This window comes from Panthera uncia, chromosome E1 (genome assembly GCF_023721935.1).
Source record: "Panthera uncia isolate 11264 chromosome E1, Puncia_PCG_1.0, whole genome shotgun sequence".
In the NCBI taxonomy this organism is placed as follows: Eukaryota; Metazoa; Chordata; class Mammalia; order Carnivora; family Felidae; genus Panthera; species Panthera uncia.
This window is the reverse complement of record NC_064814.1, coordinates 40,193,775-40,209,933: the sequence shown is the minus strand read 5'-3', so window position 1 is coordinate 40,209,933 and position 16,159 is coordinate 40,193,775. Positions and strand designations below refer to the sequence as shown.

The following is a 16,159-nucleotide window of genomic DNA, read 5'->3' as shown; positions in this document are numbered from 1 at the left end:
CTTTAGACCTGGCCCTCACTCATTTCTGTGTATTTGAGCTCAGGTTCCACATTCTGACATTGCCTCATGAAGAATGTGCAGTTCTCTTTTTAAAGCCTCTACCTCTTATTCTTTTTACACGTTGAACACGAACTTGACCGTCCTTTTCGAAGCTGTTAATTTAACTATTTTTAACTCCTGCCTCTTCATGTTCTTCTAAAATGGTTCAGTTGTCCTGTCACTTTTTAAAATAACAGAATACAATCTATGTTTCATTTTCGTGTGCTCCCCCAACATGCTGATTATTAATATAGTCAGCTTTTCAGATTTATCAACCACTTCAATCTTCCTTTTTCGGAAGTACCGAAGTACTTACATATGGGGTTATTTTGTCATTATCTTTCTGGTACAAAGGATCATTTAACCCAGACTACACATAAGCAAGACTACATTTGTAAATGAGCATCTCATGCTTTTAGTTAAATTCATATGGTCAGATAAACATGTTTTATATTGTCTTTTAGGTTAAGGATCTTTTTTCTCTATGCAACTCAACTTCGTTTATATTGTTCCGTCCAGAGACATCTTCGATACAACAGGAGTGACCATGTATTCATTTGATTTTGTGTTTTAAAAATAATTGTATCAATTTTAGGTGATTTCGTCAGAACGTTTCACATTTTGCCTTACTGAGAAAGCAATTTATAGTTTTAAAATTGCGTAGGGGAGCCTGGGTGGCTCAGTCAGTTGAGCATCTGACTTCAGCTCAGGTCCTGATCTCAGGGTTTGTGAGTTTGAGCCCCATGTCGGGCTCTGTGCTGACCGCTCGGAGCCTGGAGCCCGCTTCAGATTCTGTGTCTCCCTCTCTCTCTGCCCTCCCCTGTTTGTGCTCTGTCTGTTTTTCAAAAATAATAAACATTAAAAAAATTTTTTTAAAGAAATAACATTGCACAAAATAACGTCAAAGGCAAAACTTTGGTCATGAGTTTTAGAAAATATGACTAGATTTGTAGTAGCTTCTGCTTCACCCTTTAGTGGATTGATTGTATGAATAATCTGTAAGAGCTCAAATCTAATTCCCAGAATATCCAGTTTACCTTAGAAAAGAAAGCAAATAAAGTTATGGGATTTTCATTACCAAATTGTTACTATTTAAAAACCAATTCTTAGCACGTTACATGTAAAGAAGATCTCCTTATGCCTTGTTGTTAATCCTTTGTTTTTCTCTAAATTATATTTGCCATTCCTTTGCCCCAGATTTTACCCCAAACAGAATTTATTATATTAAAATTTGAAGTTTATTTTCTTAGAAAAGAAACTATAAGAGTCACCTTTTGTATAAAATTCATGTTCCTCAAAAAATATCTATATTTTAAAAGTCTGCAGTGTTAGAGATTTATTATTGATTAGGTGCTTTATTCCCACTTTACTTGGAGAGTTCACCCTTGGACTCTTAATAAGATTCTTTCTATGGATTTCAGAAACCAGTCACCAATCTTAGTGCTTAAAAGTAATGTGTTAAAAATACTACGTTCAGCAATATTGTGGAAATAGAGAATGATTGTTTTGACATTTAGATTTCTTACATTTTAGCTCCTGTATATACTGTATACTTCAAGGGATGCGACTGAGGGTCAGCTTACCAGACACCTAAATCTCTGTTACAATTTGAGGAAGTCTCATTACATCAATGTGGAAATAGAATTACCCAGTTCCATTATACTTACCAGTACTTTTTTTTTCTGAAACCAGGAACATGTTATTTCATTAACTTACGGACTCAAATGAATTTGGGTTTAGGCTTTATTGAGATTAGATTCTGCTGTATATACTAGAAAAATCCAATACGATGGTAGTGACAGTATTTCTCATTTCAAGTTTGGGGACATAACCAAATTGCTTCCTATTATTCAAAGATTATTATAAAATTTTCAAAAAGATAAAGGGGAAACATTTTTAATATATTTGAATTGTAACAATCTGCCCTTATGTTTTTGGAAGCTCTCATCAAGTAAAATAATACCATGTATTACTATTACTCAAATAATTTTGTATAGCCTTAAGTGTTTGTTACAACTTATTTTAGATACGATTTCAGACAAATTGCATTTTAGATAAGTCTGTCAAGTCAGGAGTTCCAGCTATTGAAGCAACTATTATATTCTAGAGACTAAGCGGTATATTCATTTAACATACTCTTTTGTGAAATGCCCTGTCCTAGGATATATTACCCCAACCTTGTGAAAGGTGTAACAGGGAAGAGTTGCCAGGGAACAACTGTCCCATGGTAATCAACAATTCAGAAGCCCAGTCGGTCTGTCTGTCTGTTTTTTTTTTTTTCTTTTTTTACTGATTCCCATTTTATATTTTTATGAAGTTTTTAAATCCTGGTTCCAGTATAGGTAACATACAGTGTTCTATTCGTTTCAGGTGTACAATATAGTGATTCAACAATTCTATACTTAGTGCTCATCACCGTAAGAGTACAGTAGTTTGTCTTTATTTCTTAAAAAAAATTTTTTTTATTCTTATGTATATTTTTAAGTTTATTTATTTTGAGAGAGACAGCGTGAGCAGGGGAGAGGCAGAGAGAGAGGGAGACAGCGCAGAGCCTGATGCAGGGCTTGAACTCACAAACTGTGAGATGATGACGTGAGCGCAAACCCAAGAGTCGAATGCTTAATCAACTGAGCCACCCAGGCACCCCTAAAAAAAAATTCTTTTTGATTTTATTTATTTTGAGAGGGACAGAGAGAGAGGGAGAGAGAATCTCAAGCACTGACAGTACGGAGCCCAGTGCAGGGCTAATACAGAATGCAAAGTCCTGACCTGAGCTGAAACCAAGAGTTGGGCACTTAACCAACTGAGCCACCCTAGCACCCCTGTCTTTCTTTCTTTTTTTCTTTCTTCCTTTTTTTTGGGGGGGGGGTTTGTTTGTGTTTGTTTGTTTATTTTTGAGAGAGTCAGAGCATGAGCGGGAGAAGGGCAGAGAAAGAGGGAAACACAGAATCCAAAACAGGCTTCAGGCTCCAAGCTGTCAGCACAGAGCCTGATAGGGGGCTTGAACCCATGAGCCGTGAGATCATGACCTGAAGTTCGACACTTAACTGACTGAGCCACCCAAGCGCCCCTTCATTTCTTCATTTCTTATACTCATAACATCTGTCACGCTTATTTGAGAGTAAAAGTACTACATTTTCTGCTTTTAGTAACATAGTTGGCTATTCAGACTGAATTTTCTGCTGGAAACAAGAGTACTCAATAAAGTATTTAATGGCATGGATGAACTGACAAGATAGAAATGATCAGGTTAGAACCCATGTGGATCAGTTTCTTGTCCCACCTCCCCACCCCTTTTTTTCCCATGCCACTGGCTTGTTGCCAGAACTCATTTATTCCTTCTGGATTTATGTTTGCTTCCTTGTAAACATTTAATTTGTTTCTCTGTCCACCATATTTCCTATAAATGGTTCCTAACAGCATTAACAAAATTGTTCATTCATATCATCATACAATAGTTTCAAATAATGCCCGTATTGCTAGAGACAGATTACACACTATTGAATAAAATTTAAGATTTCTTTGTAGTTCTCTTTGTTCTTAGAATATAATTCACTAAGGATGTATAGTCCATTCTGTTGTCTAATACAACTTGAAATAATGTTTTTTTCTCTATGTTTATGTCACCAACTTTACATAAAGTTGGGTTGATTTGTTTCTATTAGTTAATAGTTTTTAGGGACTGCTTAAGTCAAAACTATATAACAAGATATATTCAGAGAAGTCTTGCTTCTGTGTCCCCTTCACCCTATTCTATTCTTCCTCCTATTGGTGACTATTTGTATTAACTTTTGGTTTTATATTAACAGTCTGTCTTTTTTTTTTTTCCAAACATATTAAAATATGTATGTATTGTATGTTCTTATTCCCTTTGCTTGTATTAAGGGCTGTATACTAAATATGCTGTTATACATCTTATTCTTTTTTTCCTTAATATATCTTGAAGATCATTTCCCATCAGCAAATAGAGATCTTTCACATTCATTTCACAATGCTTAGAACTCTTTATGGGATTGTACTTACCATGGTTTATTCCACCAGTCCCTAGTATGAACATCTGTGTTGTTACCAGACTTTTGCTGTTACAGATAATGCCAGTGAATACCCTGGCACCTAAGTAACTGAATATTTTGTCCGATGAATCTTTGAAAAAGATTCCTAGAAGTAGGATTGCTTGGTGAAAAGATAAATGCATTTGGAATTTGTCTGGATATTACCGCATTTTTCTGTGTAGTCCATACCATTCTGTAGCCCCCTCAACAGTGAATCATGGTGTCATTCTCTGTCACCTCACCATACACTTTGTTGTTGAACTGTTGGATTTATAGCAATCTGCTGGGATCAGTATCTCAGGGTAATTTTAAATACAGTGCTCTAATTTGAAGAAAGTTGTACATCTTTCTGTTTTCAGGAGCCATTAAAATTTTTTCTTCTGTGACTGTCTTTTACATTTTGGACATTTTTTTGTATATTGTTGTGGGTCCTTCCTTCCCCCCAAATAGAATTTTTTTTTTAATTCGGAAATATTAGCCCTTTGTCTTATGGTTGCAAATTTTTTCCAGTTTGCCTTTGACTTTATTACAGTGGAATTTGCTTTTTGTTTTTTGACAGTTAAAAGTTTTTTATATAATTGGATTTTCCTTTTCTTTTTATTGCTTCTGGAGTTTGAGTCTCAGCTGGGAAAATTTTTTTTCTTCCAGGTTATAAAGCAATTCTCATATTTTCTTCTATTATATAATTTCATGTTTTATATTTATATCTCTGGTCTGTTTGGTGCTTATCCTAATGTATGGATCCAATTTTATCTTTTTCCAAATGTCTATCCAATTGTCCCCGTATTTCTTCTACTGATTTGAGATTTGAGTCTATTTCTGGACTTTGCATTCCATTTGTCTAATCAGGTGTAAGTATCACAGTGCATGATTATTATAATGCTTTAACTATAGGTGCCCAAATATTTTGCTACGTTACTTTTTGATTAGAACTAGGTAATAACAATTACAGCACACATCATTGTGTCCCCCACTACCAACACCAAATGGAGTACATGTGTGATACATATATGTTGCAATGCATGACATAGGTGCTCTTTGGTCCTCTACTAGTGAAAAGAGTCCTGACCCAGGAGTCAGGGAACAAACTCAGCTTTTAGCACCGCTACTAAGCAAGTCACTACTCTTTCTGGCCTATTTTCTCATCAGTTAACAAATAAAAGGAGTTGAACTGGATGGTCTTCAGGGTTGTTTCTGAATCTGGTTAGTGCGGATCTGGTAAGAGCACCACTGCCGTATGGTAGTTCAGTCTATGTTTTATCCCCCTGGGCCGTGTCCTTTTCCCATTTTCATGAAACAAAATTTTTCTTCCACTCTGGATCCTGGCTCTTCCATCTTTTTTGTAGGTTTTTCTTTGTTCCAGCACTTTCTTCTCTCCTGGATGTCTTTTATTAGCTTGCATTTCTTTCTGCTGATTAAGCAAGGATTGCCACTGTTTGGCTGCTCAGCTTCCACTGACCTCAGTGGGGAAAATTACATGCAGTAAATGGGAATTCTTTTTCCCCGTGGCAGAGAATTTTTTAAAAAAGACAACACCCAAAACTAGCTGCTGACAGTAAGACTGGTCTTCAGTTGTACAGAGAACAGCAGGAAGAAAGCTGCATGTAGGGTTTGAAGAAATCAGATGGGACTATGACCAGGTCATCGGCTCCTGATTTATCCGTAAGAGTTGGTATTTCCCTATATTTCCCAGCACCCATCCTTCAAGAGATCAGGAAAAAAGGTAATGAGAAAGAAGAACAAAAGTGTGGAAAGAGCCTCTTGAGTAACCATCTCACATGTGAAATGAGAAGGGTTATGATGATTTAAAGCACATCAAAGTCTTGACCAAATATAAAAACATAGCTTATTTATCCTAAATAGAATTCAGGAAATTCATAGGAAATTCTTAAACTCCTGATTGCTGCTGAGTAGGATTAACCTTAAAAATGCTAAGTTTGAAAAACAACATGAAAGAAGCGTTTTCAAGTGGGAGACAAAGAACCAATGTAATATGGCAAGAGACATGCTTCAGGAATAAACGCCAGGAAAATAACTCCAAGGAAGTGTTTCTGCAGATAAGGCTTTTTAATGGTCAGTAAGGGATGGTTTAAAAGATTTTTTTTTTTTTAACGTTTATTTATTTTTGAGACAGAGAGAGACAGAGCATGAACAGGGGAGGAGCAGTGAGAGAGGGAGACACAGAATCTGAAACAGGCTCCAGGCTCTGAGCTGTGAGCACAGAGCCCGATGCGGGGCTCGAACTCACGGACCATGAGATCATGACCTGAACCGAAGCCGGACGCTTAACCGACCAAGCCATCCAGGCGCCCCATAAAAGATTTAAAGGGAAATATTGTATATAAAATTTCAGTGTCCAAAAAAGCCTGCTAGTTTTTTGTTTTTGTTTTTGTTTTTTTACTAAAGTTGGAGCTTTGTTAGTTTCTTGAACAACAGTGCTACAAATAAATACTATATTTTGTTCTGAAAAACCCCACAGTAATGAGGAGTTCTTCACGGTTAAACTACTGACAAGACCACCACATTTTATTCTGAGTGATGGCTAGGGTAAGGAAGAAGACCACATGCTTGTTGGGCAAAGAAACACTTTTGTGGGCACAGGCCGGCACCCCCACAAGCCTAGCCCAGGAACGCTCACCGCCCTGACTCTGACAAAGATTAGGTCCACCCCTACTCTGGTAACTCAGTTTCATCACTTGTCAGGTAATGGAGAAAAGACGAAATTCTGCATAGGAAAGGTGGTTTAAGAGTTTAAATGTATAGTGTCAGAAAGTGTCCATTTAGGGAAAGTTGAGAATCATCTGTATTTGATGTAGTCTGTTTTTCTTGGAAAAATCATTCAAATTTGGAATGGAGCCATAGAAGTGTGGTTTTGTGTGTGTGGTTTTATTTTTTGTTTTCCTTTATAAGATTTCATTTTGTTTGGGTGCTAGAGCCATAGAACGAAGAAATTTTTACAGATGCTTAGTTTTAGGGGCGCCTGGGTGGCTCAGTCGGTTAAGTGTCCAGCTCTTGATTTCTACTCAGGTTATGATCTCACAGTTTGTGAGTTCAAGCCCTGCATCAGGCTCTGTGCTGACAGTGTGGAGCCTCCTTGGGATTCTGTCTCCCTGCTGCTGTCTCTGCCCTACCCTGCTCGAATTCTCTCTTTCTCAAAATAAATAAACTCAAAACAAATAAAATTTTAAAAAAGGATGTTAGTTTAAAAAATTGTGCTCCCCCAATGTCTACAGTTTATGGTGCATGCTTATATTTTTTTCAGAGTAAACATCCCCAGTCCAACCCCCACCCCCACAATTTGGTGTTTTAACATACTTGCTTTACTGTTTCCAGTGAGAGCTAAAAGGAAATTTTTGTATTCTCAAACATGCATTTTAGTTTCTCATCCCCACAAACTTGGAATATGTATTTAATACTTGAGGTGTTAATTTAAAATTTGGAGTTTTAGAGCACCCTGCTGGCTCAGTCAGCAGAGCATGCGATTCTTAATCTTGGGGTTATAGGTTTGAGCCCCACATTGTGTGTGGAGATACTTAAAATCAATCTTAAAGGGGCGCCTGGGTGGCTCAGTCAGTTAAGCATCCGACTCTCAATTTCACCTCAGGCCATGATCTCACAGCTTGTGAGTTCAAGCCCCACGTCAGGCTCTGTGCTGTGACAACCTGCTTCCAATTCCATGTCTCCCTCTCTCTGTCTGCCCCTTTCCTGCTCACGTTCTGTCTCTCAGAAAGAAATAACATTTAAAAAAATTTTTTAATTAAAAACTTTAAATAAAATTTGGAGTTTTGTTTAAAACTTGGAGTATGTATTTAATTTCTCATCCCTTCCCTCCCCATCTCAATCTTTGAAATGGAAAAACAAAGTGTTATTTATTCAATGTAACTTTACACACAGCTATTCAGGAAAAAAAAGATATATCCATTAGATGATATTAACTATATGTAGAGTGCTTATTTCCAAAGTGGCTAAGTTACTGACATACATACCATCCACATAGGTAAAATGTTCTCTGCATTAAATTTAGGTACAATAGCTAGTAAATAGATCACTGTTATGTCATTTTTTAAAAATAAGTTCCAGCCATGCACATGGGCTTTAGCAGATTTCAGGTAGTTCCTGAATAAAAATCAAAATTGGCTACCAGGTGCCTTTTAATATATTTCATCACATGAAGAGAAAAAAAAGATGGAGTTCTGTAGGAAGGATGGAAAATCAGCTAAAAAGCAAATTACAGTATTTATAACAGTTCTTCAGGTGGGGGTGGCAAGGATTCACTGTGGTCTTGACCAGAGTCGGGAGGAATAGAGAATTCCTGACCCTGGATCTCATTGTTGGAATCTTCCTGGTTTTTCATGAAATCTTCTGGTGCCGGGGGCAAGTGAAATGAGTCGGGAGGAGGTGGAAATGATTGTTCAAACTCAGAATTGTAACCTTCACAGACTTGATTGAGACAGTCCAGAGATGGTGGGAGATTGGTGGACTCATTTGGAAGAGGAGATATAATTGTCATTGTGGGTTTGTTGGATTGGTTACTCTCCTGTCCTTCCAAATCAAGAAGTGGGGAAGGTGGTGGATAATCTGCATCATCTGAAGAAGAAACAGCAGTGCCGATCGTTGATCCCCCAGCACTCTCCTCTGATGTACCATTTACCTGATCTTTTATTTTCTCTGCTTTGGGGTTGTTGGAATCTCCAATGTGTTCACTTGATTCAAACAACTTAATTTCTAAGTCATCTGCCAAGAGTGTGTTTTTGCTTGGTTTCCAGGGCATAAGTGAAACAATTGATGTCCTTTTCACGGGTACTTCATTTTCTCTAAAGTTATCCAAACAGATGTCGGGGGTTTCACCATCGGCAAATGGAGACCTACCTGCCCAATTCTGATCATGTGAAACTGGTTTTCTCAAGCATTTCCATAGCACAATCATGATTATAGCTACAAACATAGACGTCAGAATTACACCCACTAATGTGGCAGCTATCAAATTAGAATTGGTTTCACGTGGGATATTTGTGTTACTGGTAGTTTCTAGGTTGAATCCTGGAGTCACCCTCTGTGAACTTTTGACACTTGGGGTTGGTGGTATAGATGGATTATGAACAGTTGGTAGTATTGGTTTTCCAGAAGAAGAGTGGATAGATGATGGTTGTTGAGTGGAAGTGTAGAGAAATGGCGGCAGTTGTTTGGTAGAAGTATGGGCAGATGGCGGTAGTTGTCCGGCAGAGGTAAGCACAGGGAGTACTGTTTGTCGGGAGGAGGCGTTGGCCGTTGGTATTGGTTGTCTGGTGATGTTAGAGGCAGGTGGTTGCCCGGCAGAAGTGTGCGCTGCCGGTTTTTCAGAAGGAGCATAGGCCCCTGGTATTGATTGTCCAGCAGCAACTTTGGCAGTTGATATTGGTTGTGCAGAAGAAACATGGCTGAATTCTGTTGGTTGACTCCAAGGATTCCCTGTTGTGTTTTGAGAATTAGCTGAGACATTGAGCCTTGATGATATAAATACAGGAGACTCTGTTGTAATGTCTTCTGTTGTTAAGAGAAATGTATCACTGAGGTGTCCACAAAACAAAATTAAGATGAAATATTTGGGATCCATTTCAGAATGTTTCCTTTTTATCAGTGGTTTTATAATGAAAGAAAGAAAGACAGGTGTTATTTGGTGTCTGGCACAAAGTAGGTAGGTATTTGAGATGTATTTATCGTTTCTAATTTAGACTTCATACACTGCAGTGTAAATACTCTTGAATGCATCCTAAACTTAACCATAAAACACGTGGACCTCAGAGACAAACGTCTCTCTTCGTTCTTTCATAAGATCTGTACTTGGCCCTGCTACCCCTTTAGCTTCATTACCTCATAATCCTTCATTTCACGGTCCTACTTCTTAAACACATAGGCTCTGTGTGCTGGTTCCATATGCTCTCTACTTTTCTCTCCCTTGCGACTAGAAATATACCAGTCCTGTTGCTTTGAAGGACACCGATAATCATCTATTACCTAATCCAACAGTCTTTTTCTTTATTCTTTCTTTTTCTTTTCTCCCTCTCTTAGCCACTTTTGACACTATTGACTGTGCCTTCACTACTATTCAAGTAGCTCTTTGTGATAGTCTTCCTTTCATGTTAATCTCACTAGCTCCTGTTTTTCTCTTCTTAAATATGGGTACTTGGTATTCAGTCCTCACTCTTACCAGCTTTTCTGTGATCCTGAATCTATAAAATTTCAGCTCTCGCCTATATGCCATAACTCCCAAACCTGCGCGTCCAGCCTAAATCTCCTTAATTCCGATTGCTTTCCATGACTTCTTGGTGGACATCTCCATGTATATATCCTACTGCCAGCAAATTTAACATACTCAGATCAATCCATCTTCATCATCTTTATGTCAAAACTGACTCCTCTCTTCTCTATTTTCATTAATGGTATTGCCTTTGGTAAGTTTTTCATGCACAGAGTCTACTGTGTTCGTAGGCTCTGTAGCATCCTCAGAGTCTAGCACTATGTCATTACATTAGGAGCTCATACTCTTAAAGGAGTCCGCTCAACTCAGAATCCTAAGTGATCTCTGAATCTGAGACCGTCCTGTCCAGTTGGTTAGTGTTGTCTTGCCGATGCTTTCATTTATTTATCGATGAACACTATCTTTGTGTCAGGCCTGTTCTAGGTTTGAGAGACACCCCCCCACACACCCAAAATATAGTTTCTAGTTTTCCAGTGGTGGAAACAAGTAATAATTATAATAATTTAATAAGTTTTCTCATAAATGTATGCAAGAGATGCACAGAGGAACTAACATAGCCTGGGAGGTCTTCAGGGAGGGTTTCTCAGAGAAGTAAAACTTGAACTGAATTTTGAAAGGTCTGTAAGAATGAATTAAGCAAATAAAATATTCCAGTCGAGGAAACAACATATGGACATGGGTAGAGAAGGCACATGTGTAAGTTTGGCAGGCAGGGCTTTTTGTGGGATGTGGTAGATGGTAAAACTTGAAGAGTTAAGTTCCAGGTCTACTTCCAGCATGTAACTCTCCATCTAACTATGAGAACTAGTCATTTCATCTCTCCTGCTCTCAGTTGCCTTATCTCTAAAGTGAGGAGTTACACTAAGACGGTGTTCAACACTAGGTGTGATATACCTGTTTTGTACATCATTAAACACAATGATAACTATTTGGTTGTTTCTTAACATTAGGGAAAGGAACATCTCAGGGTGTTAGATCCTGGTATATATGATTAGAAACTATATATAGACTAGAAAGGGGTGTCTGGATGGCTCAGTTGGTTAAATGGCCGACTTCAGCTCAGGTCACGATCTCATGGCTCGAAGGCTCGTGAGTTCAAGCCCCACATCGGGCTTTGTGCTGACCGCTTAGAGCCCGGAGCCTGCTTCGGATTCTGTGTCTCCCTTCTCTCTGCCCCTTTCCCCCATTCACACTCTGTCTCTCTCTCAAAAATAAACATTTTAAGAAATCATTTAAAAAAAAAAGAGTTTGCCCAGTGTTATGTCACTATTAGTGACAGAATGGCATTTGTACCCAGGACCATCTGATTCACAAGCATAAGCTCTTTCTACTCCTCTAAACCACCTCAGGGTTTACATTTTGGCTCCTTTACAGCAAAGAGCCATGTATGTTAGGAGCTTAGTAAATACCTAACCTGTATTGGCTTCATGGCTCCTTTCCTTTTCAATTTTTCACTATCTATGAATACTTCTGCCAGAATGTAAGCAGAGAAGATGAAATCAAAGGTATTAAATTATGCTTTGTATCCATTTTGCAAAAGGCTTCATAGGGAAAGAAATGGAAACTTTTGGCATAAATATGGGGATTTGAATCATCTCTAGATGGTTATCCATGCACAGTTCCCACTTGCTATTCTTAAGAGCATCAACCCCTCAACAAGTTATTCTTCAGAGTTTCACTTTAGTTTTTTAAAAAATGCCATCCAAAGCAATGGAAAATATAGGCCATAAATTGGCTTCGGCCAAAAATGTTTCCTCTTTTGTGAATTCGCTTAAAATTTGTAAAAAAACCCACATGGTTCCTCTTTTCAGTTAGCTGAAAAAGGCGTTAGAGAAGGAAAGACCTCAAACAGGAACATAATTATAAACCTATTTTAATTTGTAAGATCAATTTTGATAGGTTCATAGCTTCTTTGGTCTTCTTGTGGTCAATAGGAAGACCATAAAACTTTTGAGTATATGAGATTTTTTGCTTGTCATTTAAGGGCTCCAGCAATATCAAAACCAAATTCTATTTTTTACCTATCTTATCTCTTTTTCCCACTCTTCAGTTAGCTGTCTACCCTCCTAGCATCTGCTACATCAGAATGTTAGAATCTGTTAGAATTCTGCAGCAAATCAGAACAGCCCAGAAAAGAAAGAGCAGGATTTAAAAGAGGAATAAATAGGGGGCCTAATGGTGAAGAAACGGACTTTTTCTAAATCAGAGAAGTGAGGCAGTTGTTACAACCAGTACAGAAAGAAAGTTCTTTAGCATACGTAGTTTTTTAAATATATAAACCATGTGTACCTGAAGTACCAACATTGCTTCTGTAGGAGAAAGGCAGAGAGATAGAACCATATGGGGCAGGGGAGTAAAAAGAAGATGTCAGATATGATGAAATGAAAAAGGAGTGCAAAGAAATAAAAAAAAAATAAATAACACCAAGGAGAAAAATAAAGCAAAAATTAAAGGAAGCAGCAAACATATGGAAAAGGAGAAGGTCAATGGACTAGAGAAATTATTGAAAAGAAAAGTTAATGAAAAGCTAAAGAAAAAGTAGTGGTTATGTAAACTAGCAGGAAATTAGGGTATTTGATTAAGGTGGGCAAAATTAGAAAGAAGTTGGGAGAGAAGATTGAAGTAGATGAAAGGCCCACGAAGTGCTGTGCTCTGTCACTAGCCTGTATCTGCGGACACAAGGAAGCAACCAAGAGCGGCCTTCCCAAATGGAGGACTTGACTCACCTGTCTTCTCAGCCTCCCTTGTCTTTCATTTCAGGCTCTCCTATCTGTTCTAAGTATCCTGAAGACACTTGAAATTTTTTCCTGGCACTGTTCACAAGCATGCCTGCTCATTATTCTAAAGAACCCATGCACGTAGCAAAGCATGTTTCTAAAAATCCCTTAGTCTCCTGCTCAAGCACATCCCAAATTTGTCTACCTTTGTATGCCAGTATCTTGCTCATTATTATAGGCTGACAACTTTGAGGTCAAAAATCTGTGATTTGGGTCCTTTGCTTTTCTTGAATATTTTAAAACGTTTTAAAAGAGGAAGGAAAACGACAGCTATATTTTAACTAACTGTACAGGAAGTTACAGTGAAGTGGGAGTCCTCATATATTAGCCATGTTCTCATAAATATAATGGCATAAGGATATAAAGAGTATAGTTAGGGGCGCCTGGGTGGCTCAGTTGGTTAACTGTCTGACTCTTGATTTCAGCTCAGGTCATGCATGATCTCACGGTTCATGAGACTGAGCCCCACGTTGGGCTCTGTGATGACAGTGCAGAGCCTGCTTGGAATTCTCTCCCTCTCTCTCTGCCCCTCTCTTGCTCGTGTGTGTGTGTGTGTGTGTGTGTGTGTGTGTGTGTGTCTCAATAAATAAACTTTAAAAAAGAAAGTACAGTTAAAATTGATTCTGTTAAGTTGCATATGGTAAAAAATAGGTCATTGTCATTTTTTTTATTTTTTTTAAATGTTTTCATTTATTTTTGAGACAGAGAGTATGAGCAGGAGAGGGGCAGAGAGAGGGGGAGACACAGAATCTGAAACAGGCTCCAGGTGCTGAGCTGTCAGCACGGAGCCCGACATGGGGCTTGAACTCACGGAGTGTGAGATCATGACCTGAGCCGAAGTCGGACGCTCAACTGACTGAGCCACCCAGGCGCCCCAGGTCATTGTCATTTACAGAGAATCATGGAGATTTGGAGAACATATTCTAGGGAAAAAGTCAAGTATAGGTATAATAATACCTGAGTTATTATGGCTTTGATATTATTATTGCTTTGATGTAATAAGTTACAAGATAGATTAAAATTTATTATTAGTGTATCTCCAGCCGGTTGTTATTAAATCATAAAAGGAAGAAAACACCAATTCTTTGTCTTGAGGAAGAGTGGCAAAAGAGATTAACCTTGAACTATAATAGGAAGTATTTGGTGACTTTTATCAATAATAATAGCTATCATCTACTGAGTACCCATTAAATGTTAGGTACTACCCTATTTTAATGAGCAAGGTAGTGTTACCTTCATCTTATAGATAAAGAAACTGAGGCACAGAGATGTGGGGTAACTTGCCAGAGTGTCACAGCTATAAATAGAGGCACTGTTAAAGAAATACCAGTTGTGTACCAGAGCCGTTTCCTTCTGTCCCAAGTCACTATATATGCTGCACTGTCTTTCATAGTAGAATTACAAAGCAGGAATGTTTTATGAAGGAAGGAGACGTGGGATCTCTGAGAACAGAGATGTAAATAACTTTTGGAGGCTGTCTTGAGTAAATGGTAGGGAAAAAACTACTAGAAAACCATTTAGTCCTCTGATTCTATGAAAACAGTTGTGGGAATTTGAATGGTTAGCCTATAAGCTATCATATTTGAGGTAACTTCTAAAGATTGGACACTGAAAGGCATCAGATTTATATTTAACAAACTTGAACTTTTTCAGAATTCATAATTTCCTTCCAAGTAGAGTTATACAGGAATTAGTTGAAAAACACAAGTGCTGTTAAACTCACAAGTACCATCAAACTGACCCTTTGAAAATATAGACAAATCGTGTCTTAAAAAAAAAAAGAGAGATAAAAATCTTTATTTTCTAACTTATGTAATAATTACTTAGAAAAAATCCAAAGTGGACTTCTATAAGGGAAAGTCATAAATATTTATGAAATGTTGTAATAGAGTATCACCCATTATGAATTTATTCTGTGATATTACAAGTCTATGTAAACTAAACTCTTTGCAATTTTTGTTTTGGAGGGTATTTACTTTGTAACTGCCCAGTTTACTCACAGAATAGGCATGTTTTATGCATGGTAGCAATTTTCTATTATTTATCCTGTGAGTGTTTTTTTCCTATATCTAATACTGGTTACTAAAGGCTCAGATGATAATGTGTGGCATAAATACGTAGATGATATGAATACATGTACACACATTTTGTCATAACAGTTTTGTCTTAGTGAGCTTTAAAAATGAGCCATAATATTTTCCTTTAACTTAAATATAAAATTCTTACTTATTACTTAAATATAAATATAAAATTATTACTTAAGTATCAAATTTTTACTTAAAATTCCATTTGTGTAAAAATTAAAGCATATGTAATAATGATAATTGAATATCTCATCTAATCGCCTTTGCTTTCTTTTTAAATTAAGTGAAGGTGAAGATGACCGTTTTTACCGTGGAAACTAAAGAGGATAAAAAAAATAATTTAAATCTATGGATTATGTTACATGTAGGAACATCTTATAAGAAGCAAGTTAGAATTTTTCACAGTTGGTATTTGGGGCTTGTAAATTCACTCATATCCCATGGATTCTAGTTTTACTTCTAACCCTTAGCTTTATCCAGTGTGTTTATAGTTTATATCTTTTAATTACAGAACTAAGGCTAACTAACCATTGTGATTGAATAAACTTAAAAGGGCTTATATTATACAAACCTAACTGAATATTTTTCTCCAAGGCAAGCTCAACACTGAATTTTTTTAATACCATGCAATAAATTACAAAACCGTTATAGACATCTTTAGACTAGCAGAGTTTATGTTTAAAACACTAACGCCATTTTAGTTTTAAAAATAAACTTTATATATAACAAAGATCAAACCAGATTGCCTGTGTGAAAATTTTCTTACCTCAGCTGTTAACTTCTTTTTGCAGAATGCTAAGTTCTTGTTCTAACTGGACATTTTGGTGATTTGGCTAAGGAAGCAAAAGGGGTGGTTCAGTTCAGATTAAAAATGGTCCTGTAGCAAACTGAAATGCTTTCTGTAGAAGAAGAGGAAGTTGATGGATAGTTGGTTCAGGAAGTGCAATAAGCCACAAAATGACTAAGAAA

General features: G+C 37.2%; 2 protein-coding genes across 3 annotated transcripts in view; one reads left to right on the top strand and one right to left on the bottom strand.

Annotated features, from left to right (window-relative positions):
* The window catches only part of NF1 (neurofibromin 1), a 248,161-nt gene that overhangs the window by 178,366 nt on the left and 53,636 nt on the right, over positions 1–16,159 (top strand). The window lies entirely within an intron of this gene.
* On the bottom strand, positions 6,922–16,055 carry EVI2B (ecotropic viral integration site 2B). Its single transcript, XM_049637888.1, has 2 exons — positions 15,957–16,055; positions 6,922–9,697 (listed from the first exon to the last, which is right to left on the bottom strand). The coding sequence occupies exon 2, from the start codon at positions 9,682–9,684 to the stop codon at positions 8,329–8,331; it is 1,356 nt and encodes a 451-aa protein (XP_049493845.1). The 5' UTR covers positions 9,685–9,697; positions 15,957–16,055; the 3' UTR covers positions 6,922–8,328.

Bases quoted from the DNA above. Each gene is read 5' to 3' on its own strand.
- EVI2B (XM_049637888.1), bottom strand. From the start codon at position 9,684: ATGGATCCCAAATATTTCATCTTAATTTTGTTTTGTGGACACCTCAGT.